The 22,679-nt window shown below is 35.8% G+C and overlaps 1 protein-coding gene across 30 annotated transcripts in view; it reads right to left on the reverse strand.

The window, feature by feature from the left end:
* HDAC9 (histone deacetylase 9) overlaps nt 1-22,679 on the reverse strand; it is a 914,219-nt gene that overhangs the window by 321,758 nt on the left and 569,782 nt on the right. For 29 of the 30 annotated variants that reach the window (XM_028845978.2, XM_028845963.2, XM_028845976.2 and 26 more), the window contains one exon: nt 7,683-10,319. In XM_028845978.2, coding sequence (XP_028701811.1) covers nt 10,005-10,319 — 315 coding nt within the window. In that variant the 3' untranslated portion in view covers nt 7,683-10,004. Of the gene's footprint in view, nt 1-5,208; nt 5,212-7,682; nt 10,320-22,679 lie in introns of those variants that run through there. The other variant, XM_077998033.1, reaches the window with a different exon arrangement.

Genomic DNA, 22,679 nt, shown 5'->3' on the forward strand with positions numbered 1-22,679 from the left:
ATTTGTTAAAAAGCAGAGACAGAAAAATCTTAGCATTCTTTATTTCATGCTGATTCCAAAGAAAGACAGAGTCCATATACAACCCCGCACTGCTAAATTTGACTGGCTTTAAAAATAAAAATATAAAAAAGAAAGAAAGGCACAGTCCAATGCAAATATGACAAGAGAACCCCCTGTGGGCTACTAGGCAATGCCAGTTTTCTGAGTTTTGCTTTCTGATTGATGGCTTTGGTGCTGATAATAGGGTGGGAACTAAAGTTAGAGGAGACCTGTGAACAGACAGCTTATCCAAAGATCCTCTGTGATCAATACATATTCTTAATACATCCTTCGGAACAATGATCATGTTAATCATTCCTACCTAGAGTTGTTTTAAAATTGGTGAATCATTAGTTGAAATTTGGTGAAAAAAATCCAGGATTCTTTTTATGGGAGGTAAGAAGAGACAGACAAAAAGGCAGTGGAGTGGAAGAAGAGGAGTAATGTACTCACAGGGTCTCCCAAAGAATATTTCAACCTGAGGACTTCCTGTAAGTCATGAAAGGGCTGCAGCTGAATCAACCCTAGATGGTTCTCAACTCTTGGGGCAGGGAGGAGAGGCTGAGCAGCCTCCTGCAGTGACCTGGGCCGTATACATATTGCCATTTTTTATGTGTGGTAGGACATGAAAAAGTTGGGAAGCGCTGTTCTAGAGTTTTTTTTTTTTTTTTTTTTTAACAGAAGAGAAAATTATTCATTATTAAAGACTGAAATTGAGTGTAAAGTCAGCTCCTACCAAGGAGAATAAAGTTACTAAAGTTCCAAGATATATTAATGTTACTATTCATAACAATAGCTAATTTTTACTGTGTACCCATTATGCTAGTACTCATTACACTATTTAAACATGTTCACACATTTAAAGCTCACAACCCCTCAGCAGAAAAATTTAGAATTCCTGACCACATTTAACAAACAAGTAAACAGAGATTTGGCAGAATTCGGTAATTTACTTCACATGGAGTTGCTAGTAGGTGAGGAAGTTGGAGTTGCAACTCCTGCAGCCTAACTATGAAATCAATATTACTGTACAACCACTAGGTGGTTATACTTATGAGGCAGTTCCATGCATAGATCTCAAAGACAATGCAAAATGCCACTGTTTTTGATGCATATATAGGGTTTGATGCATACCTAGTCAAAACAACACATCAATTTCCACATTCAGTAAGTTTTCTTTAAATATGCATAACGAGGAGGCTGATTGACTCTAAGAAAGATTAATATGAATCATTTTGTCTTCTTTCCAAGCCCTCACTTTAAAAAACTATCTATAGAATACATGGAAATAGAAAAATTAATACTATAAAGAGGTCATTCAAATTAATCTAGATATTATATTTTTATCTAAAAGTGTATGCTAGATATTATAAGTCATAGTCAATTCATATATAAATATAAATTATAAAAATTAATAAGGTGTGAGTACTGTTAAATAATAAATTCATAAAGAAAAAAGTTTCCATCATTTACCATTAGCTGAAAATTAAAACATGGTAGCTATTTTTACTAAAGCCAGTTTAAAAAATATATTACTAAGGAGGACACTGAGGACAAGAAATAGTCCATCAAATAAAAAATGACTCCACATTTCTCATAGAAAACAAAAGTGAAAATAAAATCACAGTATGAATAAAATGGCCTTTAGCCATTTACATCTGAATAAGAACAATGTAAAACAAAAACCATTAAAATAAAGTTCAGCTGAGCATTTCATAGGTTCCCTGAGTGGCTCTAGGAACAATGGTGAACACAATAGAGTACATTTTCCCTGACCTCAAAAAGCAAAAAGATATAATGCCACACAGATAATGATTAAAGAAGGATTACACGGGAAACTACGGAACTGATTTCAAGTTGGAGCGTTCAGAAGGGCTGGAGAAATCACAGATGGTGTATGGGAGAAGTGAGTGCCTGGTCAGAGTATAAAGGTTGAGTTATGAGGACTATAGCTCTCTGATACCATGTAAGTGAAATAGTAGAAAGAAATTACTGTAGGTTGTACCACAGAAAATGGGAAAATGGTATTGGTATTTTACAGTAAGTTAACTGAATTAGTAAAAATATCACACTGATATAAAAGGAGGTTATTGCAAGGAGAGAAGCATGGATTTGTTTTACTGTTCACTAGTAGCTGGAGAAAGCAAAGCCAAAGGGGAAGTGAAGAAATATGATGATCTGAAATCAGAAACAGGAGGACCAACTGCCTATAGGAGATAAAGGAATGAAGATAATCAAAGATGACTACATGATCATCTATCCCACTGTCTAAATGGTGGTCTCATCATCATCATCAACAACAACAACAACCACAACAACAAAGAAAAGCAGGAAAAACCAGCACATATTATGGATGAATTTACTAACTTTGAGATGAGAATGGAGCAATAAGTGAATTCTCCTTACAACTAATATTGGTAATAAAACACTTGGTAGACTCTGAGTTGTCTTTAAGGTAAAGGAGAAGGATCTTTAAAACTTAAACCATTAAGATGGCTCAGATCTCTGCTAACACTAACATTTTATGCCTCTATATTAATTAAGAGCAACAGAATGATACTGGCAGGAGTAAATATTCATTTGTTCAAGTTTTAGAACCCATCGATTTTCAAATTGATGTGATGAGATCTATCAATTAACAAAATACAAAATGAGGTGAAGATGATCTAAAGCAGAAACATAAATACAAATAAAAATATGTGAGTCACAAATGCAAGCCATATATACTCTTTTTGAATAGTCACATTTAAAAAGTAAAACAAGTAAGATTAATTTTAATGATTTTATATGACTTAATATATACTTTAAATATTATTTCAATATGTAATCAATAGACATCATTCTTAATGAAATAGTAGTACACATTTTGTACTATATCTTTGAAATCTGGTGTGCATTTTCTACATAGGTTGTACCACAATTCTTGCCAGCCGCATTTTAAACGTTCAATAGGTACATGTGGCTACTAGTTTGGACAGAGCAAAACTAGGGTTCTTTCTCCAGAAATTCTGTCAACAGAGGCATGAAGATCAAAGCGAAGACATGAACATTAGTTCCACATAATTTTTTTTAAAGATATGCTCTTGTTTTGTCACTCAGGCTAGAGCACAGTGGCACGATCATAGCTCAGTGCAGCCTCAAACTCCTGGGCTCAACAATCCTTCTGCCCTAACCTCTCAGGTATCTAGGTCTACAGACACGCTTCCACACCTGGCTTCAACATAAAATCCAACTGTAATTAGTAAAAGTGAGTGACCAGGGTAGGATCTTAATTGCAAAAACTGCAATTACTTTTGCATCAACTAGTAGAAATAAGGAAAATGAAGATAATGTATGAGAAAATAAAGTCCAATAATCATGAAATTCATATCTCTTTAAAAAAACTTAAATGCATGGAAAAATATTATTTGAAAAACAATGTGTATGATACAAAATGGATCAAAGACCTAATATTAAGGGCTAAATTTATATTAATGAAACTCTAAGAAGGCAACATAAGTGTAAATCTTTATAACCTTGGATTAGGTTAGTTTTTAAAATATGATACCAAGAGCACAAGTAGCAAAAGGAAAAATAGATAAACTGGACTTCAGCAAAATTCAAAACTTTTGTTCATAAAAGAACACTTAAAAAAATGAAAAGAAAACTGACAGAATAGGAGAAAATATTTGCAACTTACATACCTGATAAAGGTCTACTACCGAAAATATATCTAAAAGCACTTACAACTCAACAACAAAAAGACAAGCAAGTCAACTAGAAAATGGGCAAAGGACTTGAATAGATGCTGCTCCTAAGAAGTTATAGAAATGGCCAATAGGCAAATAAAAAGATGCTCAACATCATTAGTCATTAATGAAACAGAAATCAAAGCAACAATGATAGCACTGCATACCCACTAGGATGGCTACCATCAATAAAGCAGGGAAAATAACAAACGGAGAAGATCAGAAGATCGGGAGGAACTGGAACCCTCATACATTGTAGCAGGAAATTAAAATAGTTCAGCTATGTGGAAAACAGTTTGACAGTTCCTCAAAAAGTTAAACAGTTACCATATGACCCAGAAATTTCACTCCTAGATATATACCCAGAAGAAATGAAAATACATCTTCTCACAAAAGCCTTGTACATGAATGATGACAGCAGCATTACTCATAATAGACAAAAAAAGTGAAAACTGTGTGTTCAACTGATGAATGAATAAGCAAAATGTTGTATAGCTATACAAGGGAATATTACTCAGCCATAAGAAGGAATGAAGTACTGATCCCATGGATGAACCCTGAAAATCTTCTGCATAAGGAAAGAAGCCAGGCACAACAGGCCACATAATGCATGATTTTATTTATATGAAATATCCACAGTAGGCAAATCCACAGAGATATAAAGCAGCTTAGTGGTTGTCAGGGGCAAGAAGGAGCGTGGGGTGGGAGCGACTGCTTAGTTGGTACAAGATTTTTTTTTGAGTTGGGGTTAATGGAAGTGTTTTGGAATTAGATACTAGTGACGGCTGCACAGCACCATGAATATTCAAAAACTTATTGAAGTAATTCCAGTAAATATAGTGAGAATCGCCTATACTTTAGTTAAAATGCAGAAGAAGCCTAGAACAATATACAAAAATAGGAGACAGGATATTTTGAAAACTATGAATCAGAGAACTCGAGGATCTTAGGTAAAAGCTATTAAAAATCAGGCCAGATTTCAGAAGGTGGTTAGGGCACCTGGCCATCTCTAAAACATTATTTCTGAATCAGATTCTTCAAAGGGCTTGAAAAAGGTAGATGACTGGGCTCCTAGTCAGAACAACAGAATCAGAACCTCTACGGGTGTGGTCAGAACCTGTTTCCCTCAAGAGGATTGTCATGCATCTTTCCACTAGAATACCACTTAGGAGGTCTAGAACGTGACAACTGTCTCTATTTTTCCCTTCCACAACGTTTTATACAGACTACTGAAGTCAAAATTATTATCAGGTGCGTCCTTGGTAGGTATAAAAAGTCTGTAAAAGGCAGCGTCCTGATGGTTTAGAAATTGGACTTTCTTTGCACTGGCTGGGGAATGAAGGTAAGAAGTAAAGGAGAGCTCTGAATCTGCTGAAATCCTTTCTCCTTTCCCCTAAAAGTTAACCAAGTGTGGCCTCTCTGTTTCACTCCCTCCTAGGACTGGCTATGGTCAGAAAAAAGAAGTCTACACATTTTCACGATTAAAAATGGTTGAACAAAATGTGTGCAGGATTAGAACCCTCATCTAACCCTAACCCTCACTAGAATTAGAAAAAAAAAAAAAAAAAAAAAAAAAGCTCTAATCACTAAGCTCATATAGAAGCTATTAAAAAAACATTATTGATTCGGTTGGGTGTGGTGGCTCAAGCCTGTAATCCCAGGACTTTGGGAGGCTGAGGCGGGCGGATCACGAGGTCAGGAGATCCAGACCATCCTGGCTAACAGGGTGAAACCCCGTCTCTACTAAAAATGCACACACAAAATTAGCTGGGCGCGGTGGCGGGCGCCTGTAGTCCCAGCTACTAGGGAGGCTGAGGCAGGAGAATGGCGTTAACCCGGGAGGCGGAGCTTGCAGTGAGCTGCGATCGCGCCACTGCACTCCAGCCTGGGCGACTGAGCAAGACTCCATCTCAAAAAAACTAAAAAAATTAAAAAAAAAAAAAAGATTATTGATTCAAGACAGTTTGGTAAATGCTAATGAGGAGAGATAGAGAAACAATTGAATAAATTGGACAGAAGTAAGCATATCGGGCAGATATAAAGAATCGTTGCACCAACACAGCACAATGGTAAGGTTGAGAACAGGGACTCTGGTGCCAAAGTACGTGGGTTCAAATTAAAGCTAGACCTCCTAAATCAGTGACCTTGACTTTAATTTATCTGTGTTGTGGTGCTCTCATCTTACAGTGGGATGATAATAATACCTCCTTCATCAGGTTATTATGAGGACCAAATGAGCTAATAGATATGAAGTGCTTGCACACTGTGTGTGTATAATAGATAAAAGTAAACATCTTTTTGTCAATCAAAATGATCCCCAAAAGTTGCACTGCCTAAACACAGTTTACAGCCTCAAAGATGTTATTATAAAATGACATGTAACAACAAGAATATAAACATTTTTAAGCCTACATAGACATGTTGGCATGACTGAAAAGTCACATTCCCAATATCCTTTGTATTTGCCCAAATTCTTTGATTGCCTTCTATATTTTCCTCTTGAAATGGAGATGAAGGAGTGATCAATAATAAAGGGAATAATAGTCTGAAACTCATTCTTTTGTATCTCCAAGTTCCTGATATAATCAGTTACAATTGTAGACCTCAAATTATTTATCATTGTAAACCTTCAATCGTACACCCACAATTTATACATATTACAGCGATTCAAAATTGTACGCTTCAATTATTGAAAAAAACACGAAGAAATGCCAAATTAAAAACAATATATCTATTAAGTACTAGGTTTCAACAAAAGGTTTAGTGTCTGAATTCCTTTTCAACATCCTTTGAAAAAAAGGAGCATACAACAATATATAGCAATTTCTAAAAGACTCTCTTTCTCAGATCTATGAAAAGTAGCAGTCCACACTTCATCGACCACCTTCAGCAATGAGAAGGTGAACTTTACTGCCAGAAGAAAAAAAATCTAATGATTATTTATTTCAAGACTTGGCAATAACTATTTTTTCTAAAGAAAAGGTTTCTAATGCTAGATTGATGCTTTGTATTAAAACAGTCACCCTATATAACACTTCAGAAATCAGATATACACTATAAAACCATTTTTAATTGATTTCTCTAACTCATATTTTAGGATCTCTGGTACCAAGTTAGTCCTGTAATTTTATAGTTCAAAGGCAAATTTCAGGAAATTATAATTAGCAATAATGGTATTTCCAGAATTCTGACTGTATTCTCAAATTTATGGCACTATAAAATGATAATCCATCTGTAACAGTCAATAGTTATAGCTCCAGATTTCTCGATACTCTAATGCAATACTGATGTGACTTAGAGTATGGCAGAGTTGCCTTTACTTCAATCAGGCTCCTGTTCCTCATGCTGGTATTATAATAATTGTTACCATAGAAGGGGAGATCATTTAATTACTATTTTCTCTTTAAATTTATGTGCTGTCACTTTCTACTTGTATTTCAAGATCTCACTGTAATAGACATAATTATTACAACACTTTGAATATTATTCATTTTAATATTTACTGAGTGCTTGTTATATTCAAGGGATTGTGTTAAGCTTTTTAAAAATAATTTTTAAGGTGAGCAAAGTTAGGAACTGACAACTATTTAGATAAAGTTTTATATTTAGAAGTTGACATTTTAATTTAAATACCAAACATGATAACATATCATGAAAAAGGTTACACTGGCAAAAGGAAAATGAAGCAAATTTTACATGTGTTAGCTATTTGATAATTTTGGATGTAAATAGTTGAAAGTCATTATTGCTGAATTTATTGTTTTTAATGGTATTAGATGTAACTGCTCAAAATGTCTTTATTTTCTTGTTTCAACAAAGACTGGCAATATATTTTGATATATGAGATCTAGTGTGCAAGCTTCAACTTCGATTAAATACGGCAAGTTTACACAAAGCCAAGTGTATGAAAGGGGATCTTTTAAAAAAAACTTTATTTGAGAAAGGAAGAGACTTATAACAGAAGGCAAGAAGGGAAACATACAAACAATATATTTACAACACAAAACAAGAGATCACCTTCGAGGGTGTAAATTATAATAAATACAGTAGATTTTAAAAGAGACATTTATCAATTAATTCTAAGATTATTTAAGTCCAGCTTTCCTTTTCACTGGTTCCAGGTAGTTTCTTGATTAAATTCAAAGACTATCAAATTCAAACAATTAACGTCCACCAACTGTACTGATGAAACTCTCTCAAATGACATTATAAAAAATAGTTTTTTTTTTGTTTGTGATTACATATCTTTGAAGTAATATTATACAAAAGTCTGCTCAGCCACATGTTCCTCCCCAAATAAAATGTATTTTAAAAGATGCACTATCCCTTTTTTATGAGATTGAAAAAAGACTTTGAAGAAAATGAATATTTATGAGATGGAAAAAATATACAATTTTATCTTAGGCATGCCATATTTTTAATGCAAAACAACTGACAAAAAGTCATTTTAATATGAAGGAATATACTAACCAAAATATGTTGGTGATAGGGAGTGTTCCTATTATAGCTATTTGTCAAATTATCAGAAGGACTTTCATTATATGGAAAAGTTTTAAACTTTCTAACTTTTAGTTATGTTAATTTAATTTGAATGGAGACTTTTTTAAAAAGGATAATGTATCTTTAGCAGTAACATTTTTAAAGAAATATTTTTAAATGTCACAGCAAAATGTAAACAACACGTGCCAATAACATACAGTTGAACAATGTCTACATTTGGCAAAACTGCTATATCTCCTTTGAAATAGGATACTACACCTTGAAATACCTCAGATTTAGAAATATAAATATTTTAATAGAAAAAACCTCACAAAGATTCTAGGTCAATTTGGATTATCCATATTAAAGGGGTCTTAATACAACGAACCTTTAACTAGCTTAACAAAAGTAAACCTATAAAACAAGGTAAACATATCAAAAGGGAATATGAAGGAAATGTTCCAGTGAAAAGCTTCCGTAACAATTTCCCTACTTGTGGTGTTATTTTCTTAGACAATAAATCAATTCATAGAGTGCCCTTTAAAAACAGAAAGAGTAAAACACTATCCTCAGATTTTTTTTCCTACATTCCTCAGTACATGAATCACTTGGACTTCCTGTTTCCACAAGGCATTTCCTGTTCAGCCTCACAGAATCACTTTTCTGTAGGAGAACAGCAGGAACCTGACAAAGAACTGACTTGAATAAACAGTGTCTTCTGTTGCCTTCAAAGTTGTTTGTATTTTATAGCATCAAAGGACATAGTCCTCCTGAAGGTGCATTATGTACAAGTAAATTCTTTTGTTAAACCTATCTTTTCCAATTGTTATTTGTCAGAATGTTATGGTATATGCCCATGACATTATGGAATTATACTTAAGAGATTCTAGTGACAATATAAAATATGATACACCTTCTTCTTTTCAAACTGATTTTGACTTGATATCAGATAATATTCATCCTGTTACTGTGTTTTTTGCAATTGTAGATACAATATCGTATCTGATTGGACCATTATGCTGCACATTACTTCTCACCAACATTCGCATCTGCTTCATTTGCTCTTTTTTGATAGACAGTGTCATCAAATTACACAAAATAAAAGTAAAATGAGCAGTGCTATGTGAGACATAATCTAATATTGAAAGTAGTGCTGCAATTTGCATCTATATATTTAAAACCACCTGTATTCCTAATATGTTCAATTGCAACCTACACAATAACCTAGGACTACTGGCATGGTGACCAGAACATTTCTACTTAACTAAAAAAAGAGAGAGGAAGGAAGGGGCAGACTACCTTTAACAGTGTTCAAGACTATAGTATGATACATTATCTACAGTGATGTGAAAATTGAATTCTACATGTTGCAAAAAAATCAAAAACTAATTGAATGCTTCATTGATCAGACTGGGAGACTATCCAGCAGTCACTGATCTCAACACATAAACTAAAAATAACAGTGAATTTGTTTTCCTTAGAAGTAATTGGTGTAGCAGGCTTTGGGATAAATTTAAAGCCTATCAATTGCTCAGATATTATATATCATAATTTTAGTGTAACAGATATTTTCTTACCAGTGGATTTTCAATGAAACCTTGATATCTATATAGAGATCAGTATATAGAGAGACCTCTGTATAGATATATACATATATCTGCATTAGTTAGAATCCTTAAACACTGAACTCAAATCATCAAGAAATATAAACTGATAGGAAATCATATCCATTTACCAAAACTGCAATGCATTTCATGTTCAGATAATGACTTTAATTACAAATCCTGGAGCTAAATCTTTGCCTATTACCTGTTGCATAAAAGCAGCCTGCTCCCCAGATTCCATTTCCTGGATCTGAGCATCTTCATCACTGTCCACTGGTTCCTCCTTGACCTTCACAGCCCCAACTTGTCCCAGTGTGTCATCCACACAAGCACTGCTGTCGCTCCTAGTGCTGTTGCCACTAGAGGGCGCTCTGTCTTCCTGCATCGCCTGGTCCCCCTGAAGCTCTTCCTCTGCCTCCTCAAGGTGACTGCCTGGTTGCTTCAGTTGTTCAATAGATTTCGAAAGCAGCTAGAAGAGAGTGTTCAGGGGTTCAAAATTCAGTAGTTCTTGATGGTAACAGAGAAGCAAATTACACTTTGATTTCTAATAACTTATACACTGTGATTTCTAATCATTGAACACATATTTCAGAATGAACTTGTAGGCAACAAGTTTCCTCAGTAATACGAAATCTGAAGTAGTCCCATTATTCCATATTGTGTGGGTCTAGTAGGCAGGGAATGAGGTCTTTAAGTGTTGGGTTGTTTTTTCTTTTTAATGGACCACTCTTTAATGCAGTTAGAACATGGTGTACAAAAAGGTAAATAAATTATCCATGGAAACTCTGAAACTTTCAAAAGGACAAGTTTTGAAAGTTGAACCTGGGAATAATACTTTTCTCAAAAGATAAAGGGGGTGATAAAAAATGTTGTCAATATCATTTTTCAACGAATGTTAAACGCTGTAAAAGCCAGAACACAAATGCTAATAGTCTTTGTCTAATTTTCTCGTACCTATACAGAGAAACTATAGTCAAATGAAAAAGTGCCTTCTTATATATATTTGGAAGACACAGAAATATTCATTTTGATATTCTGAACTTTAGAAAGGTGTAAGATTTAAAAAAAATAATAAAATGCTTTACGAACAGACTCAAATGGAAATTAAGTATTAGAAAAGAATCAGGAAATTATTTTTTAATTTGAAAATCATTATTTAGACATTTTATTTTATAAATCAGATTGAACTTAGTTTTCAGAAGTCAATGAATTAACTGCTTAATGATTTTAAAAGATAATTGACAATATGCCTAACTTAAACAATAGCAAAATACCATAACATGAAAGCTCAATAAATGAGGAAAAAGTCTCAAGATTATTTCATCTCACAATGGCCATTTGTTTTATTTCACAATGGCCCTGTGGACTAAATCATCTGTAGACCTTGAACTGTGTTTTCAAGAGTTGTTAGTTTTCTGCTAAGTCAGTGCCTATGTAAGCAACATGGCAATTATTGTAACTAGCAGCACACTTATAATACTACCACCATAAACATGAATGCAGATTTTTCTTTGTCAAATTCATGCTTACCTCCTACTCACACATAATTAAAAAATACATGTTTTAAAATGTGAATACTTAAGTACTCAGACTTAGATGGACACCTCATCCTCTTTAGGCTTATAGACGTTCCTGCAGTCCAGACAACCTCAAATGGCCCTGATAACACTAACAAAGCCCTTTAGTTTCACTGCATGTAGATTTATTAGGAATTTTCATTCATTTGTTCAACAAATATTTACTGAGTGCCACTATGTTCAAGACACCATGCTAAGCACTAGAAAAATAGCCACTGCTCTGCCCTCATGGAGCTTATAGTGAATGTCTTAGAAAGGCTTCAAATACTTATTCCTATTTTCAAGTATGATAAAATGCTTTGAAGAAAGAAACACAAGGTGTTATAAGAGCACATACCGCTTGGCATAGCAGTGGAAATGGGGATTGTCAAGAGAGTTAAGCTGTGGAAGTGTTATGTTTAGGTTTAGACACGAAGGATGAAGGATGGAAAGGAGTTAGTTACATGTATGAGGGGTGGGAAGCAGGGGTGGAAATAAGGGTGGGGAGCATTTCTGGTAGAAGGCAGAGTTTGTGGGGACCTTGGATTGGAAAAGGAGACCAGTGCATCTAAGCCACCAAAAGTCTAGTGGAGTTTGAGAACAGATCGGAGGAAAATGCTGAAAGATAATGTTAAAGTAGATAATACAAGTTATAATACATTTGGGTGAAGAGTAAGAATCTAGAGAAATAAAATATAACTTAGGAAAAACACATATAAGGCCTAAATATCACCAAAGTAAGTCAGACATGATCAAGCTAAGAAAACATATACCAATCAAAACGCATATCACAATGAAGAAATTTGAATATGAATTTCCTTTGTGCCTATCATCTAACATCCATTGTTACTGGCCAGTCAGGAGAAGGAGGACACATTCATTTAATCATGGTTTAGATGACTTTAAGTATATTTTAGGAAACTATTGGCAGGACTTTTGTCCCAATTCTGAATACTAATCGGCTCTTCTTTAATATATAATACTTTGGATACTACTGAGATTCTGGATAAAAGAGATAATATAATAGTCCTAAATTTTGACTACAAAGTTGTAGGATCCCATTTAATTGGCTGTTAAAGAAAGAATATGCAACAGCATAGAAACAAACAAGATATTAAAGAAAAATTCCTAGTTTTGGCTGGAATAAGGACACTGAGTAACAAACATCCACTAATTATTCAGAGAGAGAGGGGGAGAGAGACTATCAGTCAGTGTTGCAACCCTTACTCATACCTCAGACTACAAATAAGAGCAGGTGAGGGGAGCTTGTGGGAAGAAGGGATTTATCCGAGAAAAGATATTAGCCAGGTGAAGGAGGCTGCAGGAGCCCATCAGAGAAACCAACTGTAAGAAGACTGGACAAATGCTCACTGAGCTGTAGAAACTCTCCCTCTCACTAATACAGCATAGCTGAAAAGTTATTTGGAACCTGCTCAGTAGAGCTAGTAGACCAATGACACTAAGGAGTCAAGTAGATACCCGGAGAGGTGTTCAAAAGATCCTGCCAATAAGGGCCTCTTGAGGATACCAGAAGAACTTTATGGGATGTGTGGCTGTGGAATAGGAACTGAGTGTGCTGGATGAAAGGTTAGCTAGAGAGCCAGTATCCAGGAAATACCATGTCAGAAGTCCCTGCTTTCTGGGGGGTAGGGGGGACCATGACTTTGAACCCTAGCTAGTTTCTGGATGTCTGACATTACAGGGAAATATTCAATAACTAAGAGGAAGCCAAAAATATCACCCACCAAGTAAAAAGACTCTTCTGTTACAATTCTTCTCCTTCCTAATCCCTGGCCACAACATGGCCTCTCAGTGTCTCAACCTCTCAACCTCCAATGGTCCAGTCCTCCACTCTACCTCATTCCCCAACATTACGACCTTACCTGAGACCTAATCTTTATCAGTAACCGTGCATTCCTCTAAATCTCAATATCAAACATCATTCCTTTCTTCTGGCTCTTTCTTAGAATATTCTGACACCAACCATCCCTCATTCCAGTGGGTTTTCCAAGCCACACTCTCACTACATATTGTCCCCTTCATTTGCTCACTTCCCTCCTTTCTGGACAAGGTTCCATACTTCATTGAAAACCATTCCTTTATATTACCATCAGTGCTCCTGCCCCTTTCAATATGGGTTTTCACTGGACAAATAAGACTTCTAACCTTAGTCAATACTAAATCTCTGCCAAACCCAAGCAGCTGAATGAGCTAGGAAACAAATAAACAAATTACGATCATGTTGAGTGTTCTCCAAATTCATGACTACACCCTCCAATGGAGTCTCAGTGCTGCCTGGCAAGCCTATTCCACTTTTCCAGTTAATTTACTCTCACTGTCTTATACTACCTCCTCTCCCTTCAAATCTCTAACATTTCCCCCTTTTCCTCACTCCCTGCTGATACCTTTGCTTCTCATTTCATTGAGAAAATGGAAGCATCAGAAGAGAAACTCAGCCTGCTGCTACTAGCACATTTATTAAGCAATCCCATCCACCCCTCCTGCTGTTGCAATGAATGAAATGTCTGCTCTTCTATCTCAGTCAACCCTTGGCTTACACCCTGGATCCCTTCCACTCCTGCAATTATCTACTGTGTCCTCCATCACACATATCCCCTCTCTGCCGGAATGCTCTCACTAGTACTCTTTCAGCAGTACCATCCATCTTAAATAAAACTTTCCTTGACCTCCTCCCCAATCCACACCATTACATACCTCCCTTCACAATAAAATGCCATGAGTTATCGCTCTTCACTGTCTTCATTTCTCTTTTCCCATCCTCTTTAGAATCCAGCCAACTAGGCTTTCCTCCACATTATTTAACCAAAATCTCTTGTTAAGGTCAATAATGACTGCAATGATGCCAAACCCAATGGCCATTTAAATATGATATTAATAGGTGGCAGCAAAAGTGAAGCATTTTAGAAAGGGAAATAAGACAAAAATCATAGCATTTTTGAAAATAAGAGACTGTTATTACCATTGCAGCCAAAGACCAGACAAACTGAGTGTTAATTTACTAGAATACAATTTCCCATAGTTAGCAAGTTAAAGAAAATCTCTAATATTAACAAATCCCTGAGTTTTCACGGAACATAGCATATGTACATTTTAACAGAAGACCTTCTGAAATCTGACCTGTGAAGTCACTGAAGTATCCAGAAATCACATTGTTCAGTCTATTAATCAAATCTGGTCAGTATTTACAACCTCACTGACACAGATATGCATATGACAGTTTATATAACAATTTTCGGCACGCAATACAGAAACAATTCTTTTTTTTTTTTTTTTGAGACGGAGTCTCGTTGTGTCGCCCAGGGTGGAGTGCAGTGGCCGGATCTCGGCTCACTGCAAACTCCGCCTCTGTTTGTTCCGGTCAGTTTCTTTGGCTTCATCTACACTTCTGATGTACCAAAGGAAACATGGGGAAGAAAAAAGCCAGAATGAATAACGTTGTGATCACTTGGCAAGAAGACCAAACAGTGAAATGATATTTTTCCAAGAGCAGAATTCCTTCATGGTTCGTAAAAGAAATGTTTCTTGACATAAAACAGTAACTTCTGAGTAGAAAACATGTAGATATGAAATGCTGCACTTGAAAATCTTCTAATAACATTCTTAAAAACCCTGATTTTTTAAAGAAGGAATCTTATGCCCAAAAAAGACAAGTCATCTCTAAGATTGTAAAATAAGAATTTGTGATTTAAAAAGAGAAGAGTAGAAACCTAGAACTTTTTACACCATTCTACTCCACATTTTGCTCTGAAATAGCTATATATTCTGATGACAACTGGATTAATAGAAGCAATTCCAATCTCTCCCCTGAGCTCCAAACTTGCATAGTTAGCTGCTTACTTAACTTCTTTTCTTAGATCTAGAATATCTAATAGACATCATAAACATTAAATACCTCAAAGATAACCTTTATTCCCATCTAACCCAACTGTATTGATCACCCAATCTTACTCATTTGAGTAAACAGCTTTACCCAACTGCATGAGCCAAATATTTGGGATTTATCCTTGTTTCTCTATCACTCATCTTTTTCATTTAATTTATGAGCAAGCCCTGGCAATTCAACCTCCAAACATAAAGGCTTTATCTTGACATGTTTCTCCATTTCTGCTGCTACCACTGCGCTCCTAAATACCATCATTTTCACCCTAAGCTAACCAAAGGCCCCACTCTGGGCTCCCTGATTGCCCTCTCGGCCCTCAACAATACAATCTCTTACAGTAGCTCTAATAATTATTTTAAAAATGTAATTTAGGTAACATTAATTCTGTGCTTAGAATCCCCCACTGACATCCTATTATGCTTATAATAAAATTCAAACCTCTTACCATGGTCCACAGACTTTCAACAACCTGGCACCACTGACTCCTCTGACCTTGGTTGGCATATTGTTCTCTCTTTTTCACATGCTCCAGCTACCCGGGCCTCTGGCTGCCCCGTGAATAGAAACATGCAGAGTTTGTTCGCCCACAAGGCCTGAGTCTATGCTGTGCTCTCTCTGCTCCCTCAAATCTTTACATGCCTGACTGGCTCCTTCTTATCATATTTTGCCTCTGTTATTATCTCATTAATATATTTTCGTTAGAGTCCTCATTGTTATCTGGCATCATATCGCTATCTCTGTTTACAATACAGTTATTTCCCAGACTATAATATAAATCTCATAGGGCATGAGCTTCCTGTTTTTCATCATTTTATATCCCAGTACCTAATACACTGCATAACACCTAGTTGGAGCTTCATACGTTTCTGAAAAAATTACTAATGCTTAGTAACAGTGCTTTGACACTTTTTCTCCTACGCTATAAAACAAAGTCAATGTCTACAGGAGCAATAACTACCCCTTTTCATCTTCTCTGGAATAAAATATGCTCTTTGTGAAGATTCACAAAATACAAAAAAGACAAATGGGACATCCGGTGCCAGTGTTGCAAAATATAAAAGCAGAAAGGGAGTTAATCTGCACTTCTTATTTTATTTTAGGTATCTGACTAAGGCTGTTTTTGTTTAAACAGTCAAATTTGTCACAGTGGAAAAAATTTCAATTAACTTCAGCAAGGAAAATTTACAAACAAAAGTCACAGAGAAATTCTTGCCTGCCAGATTTGAGTAATTTCCTATAAAAGTTACTTGGTGCTATTTGTAAATTTCCGACTATTTACTAGGAAAGTGAGTATTTGGAATTTCTTGTTTTCTATGTGTTTCTCAACTACAAATATGACCACTGCAAAGCTGGTATGGGCTAACCCTTTTCTAATTTGTACTGCCACTGAGTGGCCCCAGATGTAGTTAGGAGATGTCTGCTTACTCTCAGTGGGGTGGCAGGGTATCTCTTTGGTTGAACATCTGGAGGTGATCCCCTAGCAAAGTCGAGCTGTTGCCTTGCTGGCTAGAAAACAGAAGACGAAACATCTGTGGGACAGATAACTGTGCAAGCCTGTGTGAATCTCTGCTGAGGCCTCATCTGTAAAACACACCGTGTGCCACTCGTCTGACACCAGGTGAGTTACTTTGCAGGAGAACCCAGCAGAGATGAAGAAGAGTGCAGCTGCACAGCTTCTCCTTTGCCTTTTGTCTGTACTCGTATTCATCTGTCAGGCTGTCTCCCTATTCTCCGTGCTACTGTACAGCAATTGGGCCAAACACTAAGCATGCCACGGGCAGCCTATGACCATTCTGAGTTTGTAACACACACACTTATATATACTCAAACAGATGTTCTGTGTGCCAGATACCACGGTAATTTATCCAAATTCTGAATGTCTTCAAGGATTACAACTAAACTTCAATTTTTATCAGTCCCTGCCCAGGTCATAATTATACCAAATCCTTAATTTCAGAATCTTACATTCCATGTTTAACATCATATATTCTGTTGGCACATGATGAAAAACTCATTAAATAATATTTAAAGACTGTCACTAATCTTTACACGTTAGCACTTTAAGTTCACCTCTGTGTAAATTACATAACTTGATACAAGTCTATAAGTCACTGTAAGCATACATACTTTTAAATAAAATATACTTAATTTCTATAATTTTAATGTTTCCCACAGAAATCCTTTGCATCCCAACAAATATCTTCAGATACAAAATATCAACTAGGAACAGGATCATATAAAGAGTAAATCTGTTCCTGATAGACATCTGATTTTCTGACATTGTCAACACATCATTAAATACAAGTGTTTGAATATGATTATTAAACTATGCAAAATGACCTTCAATGCAACTCACCACTTTCTTATTTTGCCTCAGATTTTAAGACAGATTGTACTTGGGGAATGGCAACAGCACAAGTTGTTTTTTTGTTTTGTTTTGTTGTTTTGCTTTTTTTTTTTCTTTTAAATAAATGTAATATTCTTCCTTTGGAAAATAAAACCTTTCCCTTAAGCTCCAAGGAAACTAGATTTAAAAATAATGATAAAATTCTGTCTCAATTCACAAATAGATTAGGTATGGACCAACTGTTCTCAAAAACAACATGCAGAGCTTGGAGGGCTTTCAAATTGAGAGGTCTACTTGGAGTAGAACTCCAACCTCAAGCCAAAATGATACTCCATGTCATTTTGCTTCTGTGCATTTTAGGGAAATAGAACCAAAATTAAATAACAAGAGAAGAAATATTTTCTAAATATTGTTTCATTATTCATACAAATTGAAGTCTAAACTGAAAAATACCATTTCTAAGCAATATTAAAGATGTTCTAAATTAATCTAAGCACCAAGTGAATTTTTAATAAATGCTGCTTCATCTTTTTAACTCTAAATGATTGTCCAAAACAATGCCTGCAATTAAATTGTTTTCCTCTGGTTCTCAAAACTTCATAATATTGCAGTAACTTCAATAAATGTTCCCTTCTGGGAAGGAAACTAAAGGTTTGTTCCAACTAGTTTGAGAACATTGCCCACCCATCTTTTCATTCTTCCAACAATTTTTTTTATTGAGCATTTACTATATGCCAGGCCTTAGGAAAAGAGTGGTCAATCAAGCAAGATCCTGGCACACAGTAGGGGAGGCAGAAAATTAGCAACTGAAAAATGAAACTTGAAGTGACAGGGAACGATGAAGGAAGGGGTGAGCAGGTGGGTGTTTCTGTTTACTCTCGTTTGGATGGGCAATAAAGAGCCCTCTCAATAGGTGAGGTCTGAGCTGAGACAGACCCCAAAACACAACTGAACCATGAGAAGAGGTGGAGGTTGAGCCTTCCACACAAAACAGTGGCTGGCACAACTCATGGAGATGGAATGAGATTCCCCAAAGGTAAGAGAGGGGGCCAGTGTGGCTGGAGCCTAGAGAGAGAGGGAAGGGAGGAGATGATGAAGGCAAGGGGAGGAGGCAAGAATCAGATCATGACAGCCTTGTAGGCCACATAAAAGTGTTTGGATTTTATCCTGCAAAGAAGAAGGAGCAAGTAGGGTGTTTTAACCATAACATGATTTGGTTTGCATTTAGAAATGATCATTCTGGCTGCTATGGAAGACTGGATTTAGGGAGGCAAAAGTAGAAAGAGGAAGACTGAATTTTCAGAACATACAATCCTCAGCAAGAGGGTAGAATTCTTAACCAAGACTTCTTGGCGGGGGTTGGGGCAATGTTTTTAACTAGGACACAAATAAGCAGTTTTCCCTTCTTTTATAGCACTGCATAATTTTATGTCCTTTTAAAAATTACATAATAGGATTTTTTTCCCTGATAATCTTTAGAATCCTTCAGTTGACAGTATACTTTCTGACCAAGTTTTCCTCCTTTTCTCTTTAAGAGTAGAAAATAGAGGCACAGTGCGGAAAGGCATCCTTATTCTCTTTGCTAATCATTGACAGTTTTGGAATGGGTCTCAAAATAGACAAAATCTCAAACCAATGAATCCCTCTCTTCCAACTCATAATCATCTCCCTTTCCTCCATTGATCAATTCCTTATTTTGGTAAACTGGAAAGCAGTGCAAACCCAATTAAACACAGTGACCAACAAAGGAAACAATCAGCAAAATGAAGCTAAAACCCACAGGATGGGAGGAAACATTTGCAAATTACCCCTCTGACAAGGGATTAATAACCAGGATATATATGGAACTCAAACAACGTAACAGGAAAAATATCTAATATTCTGATTTTAAAATAGGCAAAAGATCTGAATGGACACTTCCCAAAAGACATACAAATGGCCAACACTATATGAAAAAAATGTTGAACATCACTAATCATCAGAGAAATGAAAATCAAAATTACAATGAAACATCATCTCATCCCAGTTAAAATGCTTTTACCCAAAAGATGGACAGTAATGAATGCAGGTGAGCACGTGGAGAAAGGGGAACCCTCGGACACTGGTGGTGGGAATGTAAATTAGTACAACCATTATGGAGAACAATCTGGAGGCTCCTCAAGCAACTAAAAATAGAGCTACCATATGATTCAGCAATCCTACTGCTAGGTATATACCTAAAAGAAAGGAAATCGGTGTATCAAAGAGATATCTGTACTCCTATGTTTGTCACAGCACTGTCACAATAGCCAAGATTTGGAAGAATGTAAATACTGTGTAAGATTTTAGAGGTGCTTACCATGTTTATAAAGCACTTTCAGATATGTTCTCTCATGTAATCCTCACTGTAAACCTCAAAAATTTGCTGTTTATGGAATTATTAAACAAAAAGGCTGAATATCTTGACCAATCTTGCAAAACCAATAATTGTGCAAGACCTCAGAAATTTCTCTTGAAAAATCTATCAGGATGATATATTTTGTACTTCACGTGAGCTATGCATTTGATAGAATCATACTTGATTATAATGATCTGTTTACAGGTCTTTGAGCCACTCAAGGGAAAGAACATGTCTTCTTTATTTTCATTTCCAGAATGAAATGTAATGGTTGTTAATAGATAAGTCTTTGGGGAACATCATCAATTATTCCATGACCGGAGACTGTTGTAGGAATTTATATTGCTAGCTGATACAACTAGGTTAATAGCAAGAGAGTAGAAGTACATTTAGGATATGAGAGCATAGCTCTGGATGCACTTCTGCCTGCAGGAAGAGGAATACTCTAGACCAGATGACATTTCAGGGTCACTGTAGTTCCTCAGATTTCGTAAGTAGTTAGAGGAAGAGCTGAAAGACACAGGAAAAAAAGAACTAAACCAGGAACTTGCAAGCTACCAAAATATGTTAAAAAAAAAAAAAAAAAAAAAAGAGAGACTGCTACCTACTGGCCTACTGGCAGTTTTCATGTCCACAAATCACTTAACTATATTAAAAATTCCTTAGCAAGACCTAATTTTTTCATTCTGTCACATGAAACTACTTGTCAAGGTTGGGAAACAACCAAATTATTTAGCTTCCCTTTCTCTTTGAACTGCCTGGAATCAACATCAGTCAAACAACTCACGTGGTTTAATTCCCCAGATACTTTTCTTCCCCGTTTTCTTACCTCATAGTCATGTCCAACTATTGTTTTCCTCATTCAATAAAAGCGTCTCTGACTAGATTAACAGTGTAGAGTGAAAAGGAAAGGTCTAGGTCCCTTCCCTTGGTCTCCAAGTTATGAAAGCAGCACTGGGAATGTTTATGAATGCTGCACATTAATCCACTGAAATGGTCATTTTGTTTCTTTTCCAAACACAGGATTTCATCACATCTAATAATAAAGCAACAAGCCACTTTCTGTATATTAGAAACCATCAACTTGTAATTATATAGTGAAATACATCTATATGAATTCCTTGTGATGATATAAGCTGGTATTGTATAAGTGAATTTTTTTGGAGCCCACTACGTATTTAAAAGAATCTATTTATATTGGGCCAATTATCTCAGAATAACATCGATTTAAGGGTAAAGTGAAAGTTTCTTTTATAAACCTCTATAGATACATAAATAATCCAGGAGGCTTTTTACAATTATAAAATTAAGACGGCTTTTCAATGCTTGCTAAAGTTTTTGGACATATTATCCATGTAATGGGCAAAATGTAATCCTAAATTGGTGATTAAAAGACCCTGCATGGAAACAAGCTGTCAAACGGATGGAGAGAAATTAAACCTGACAACAGTAATGCCTACTTTCCTAAATGAAAGCCCAGTTCAAGTTTCTACTCATCCATTTTTCAAAACATAAAACAAGGCATTTTCCAACCACCCATAGATGAGATGCCAACATTTGCATTTCACTTGAACCTGATGAAGTCAGTAACTTCCAGCTTCAGGCTTGCCCAGAACTGCTGTGAGAAGATGTTTGTCCAATCTAAAACAATAGCAATGTGACAACATGCGACAAAGGAATGAAATGTGGCCTGGCCGTAGTTGGCTCTGTCCTGCATTCCCTCTGCACCGTTTGGAAAGCCTGATAATCCAACAGGATATCGGAAAGTCTCACTGTCAGGTCCACCCGCAGAGACTGCCAAGTGAGTAACTGGAAGGAGGGCAATGTGTGGAAAGTTGGGAGGCAGGGTTGAGAAAGGGGATTTCTTCATCATGGCAAATCTAAACCAGTGCAAAAGAAAAATAAGATCATCCTATTTTTTCCAATGTTTGTTTGCCTTGTTTTTAATTGTGAATTTCCTACTTTTAGACAAAAATAAAATTAGGAAAAGCGGGTTTCCTGCTTGGTGATAAAATAAGACTGAAATCATAGGTACAAATAGTTAAAGACAGGCTTGTGTGTCATACAACCTATGTCAGGATTTCAGCTCTGCACTAGCCCTGCCACCTTGCTCAATCTACTTCAACACTGTAAAATTAATTTTCTTGAATGAAAAGAGTGAGTTGTTAAGGCTGATGGGACGATAGACGTAAAAATTCTGGTATGGAGTCCAGCTCATAGTAAATCCTCCATATAAAAGTGAGCTGATAGTTTTTAAATGACCCTACCCTAAGGTATCTATGGAGAAGGTGCTGAGAAGATGCACAGTGCCTAAAACAAAGGGAGGAAGAGGTACACTAGAAGAAACAGTGCAGCAAAAAGTCAAAAGTGGGTAAATGGCCCTTGTGTAATTATACTTAACATTTAATTTGCTTACAAGTGAGCCATGGATAGAATTGCATTAGAATACAGCTAATATAAAGTGTCTGTTTGAGAATATGAAGTATAACTTTTAAAAATGTAAACTTTTGGAATATACACACATGTAAAGAATTGTTCTTCTAATTAATCTCCTTCTCAAAATATATACTTTTTTCAATAGTGCACAAAATAGTTCTACATTATAACTGCCTTCTGGGACACTTTACAAGGCAACACATTAACACACA

The sequence above is a fragment of the Macaca mulatta genome, chromosome 3 (genome assembly GCF_049350105.2).
Source record: "Macaca mulatta isolate MMU2019108-1 chromosome 3, T2T-MMU8v2.0, whole genome shotgun sequence".
NCBI lineage: Eukaryota > Metazoa > Chordata > Mammalia > Primates > Cercopithecidae > Macaca > Macaca mulatta.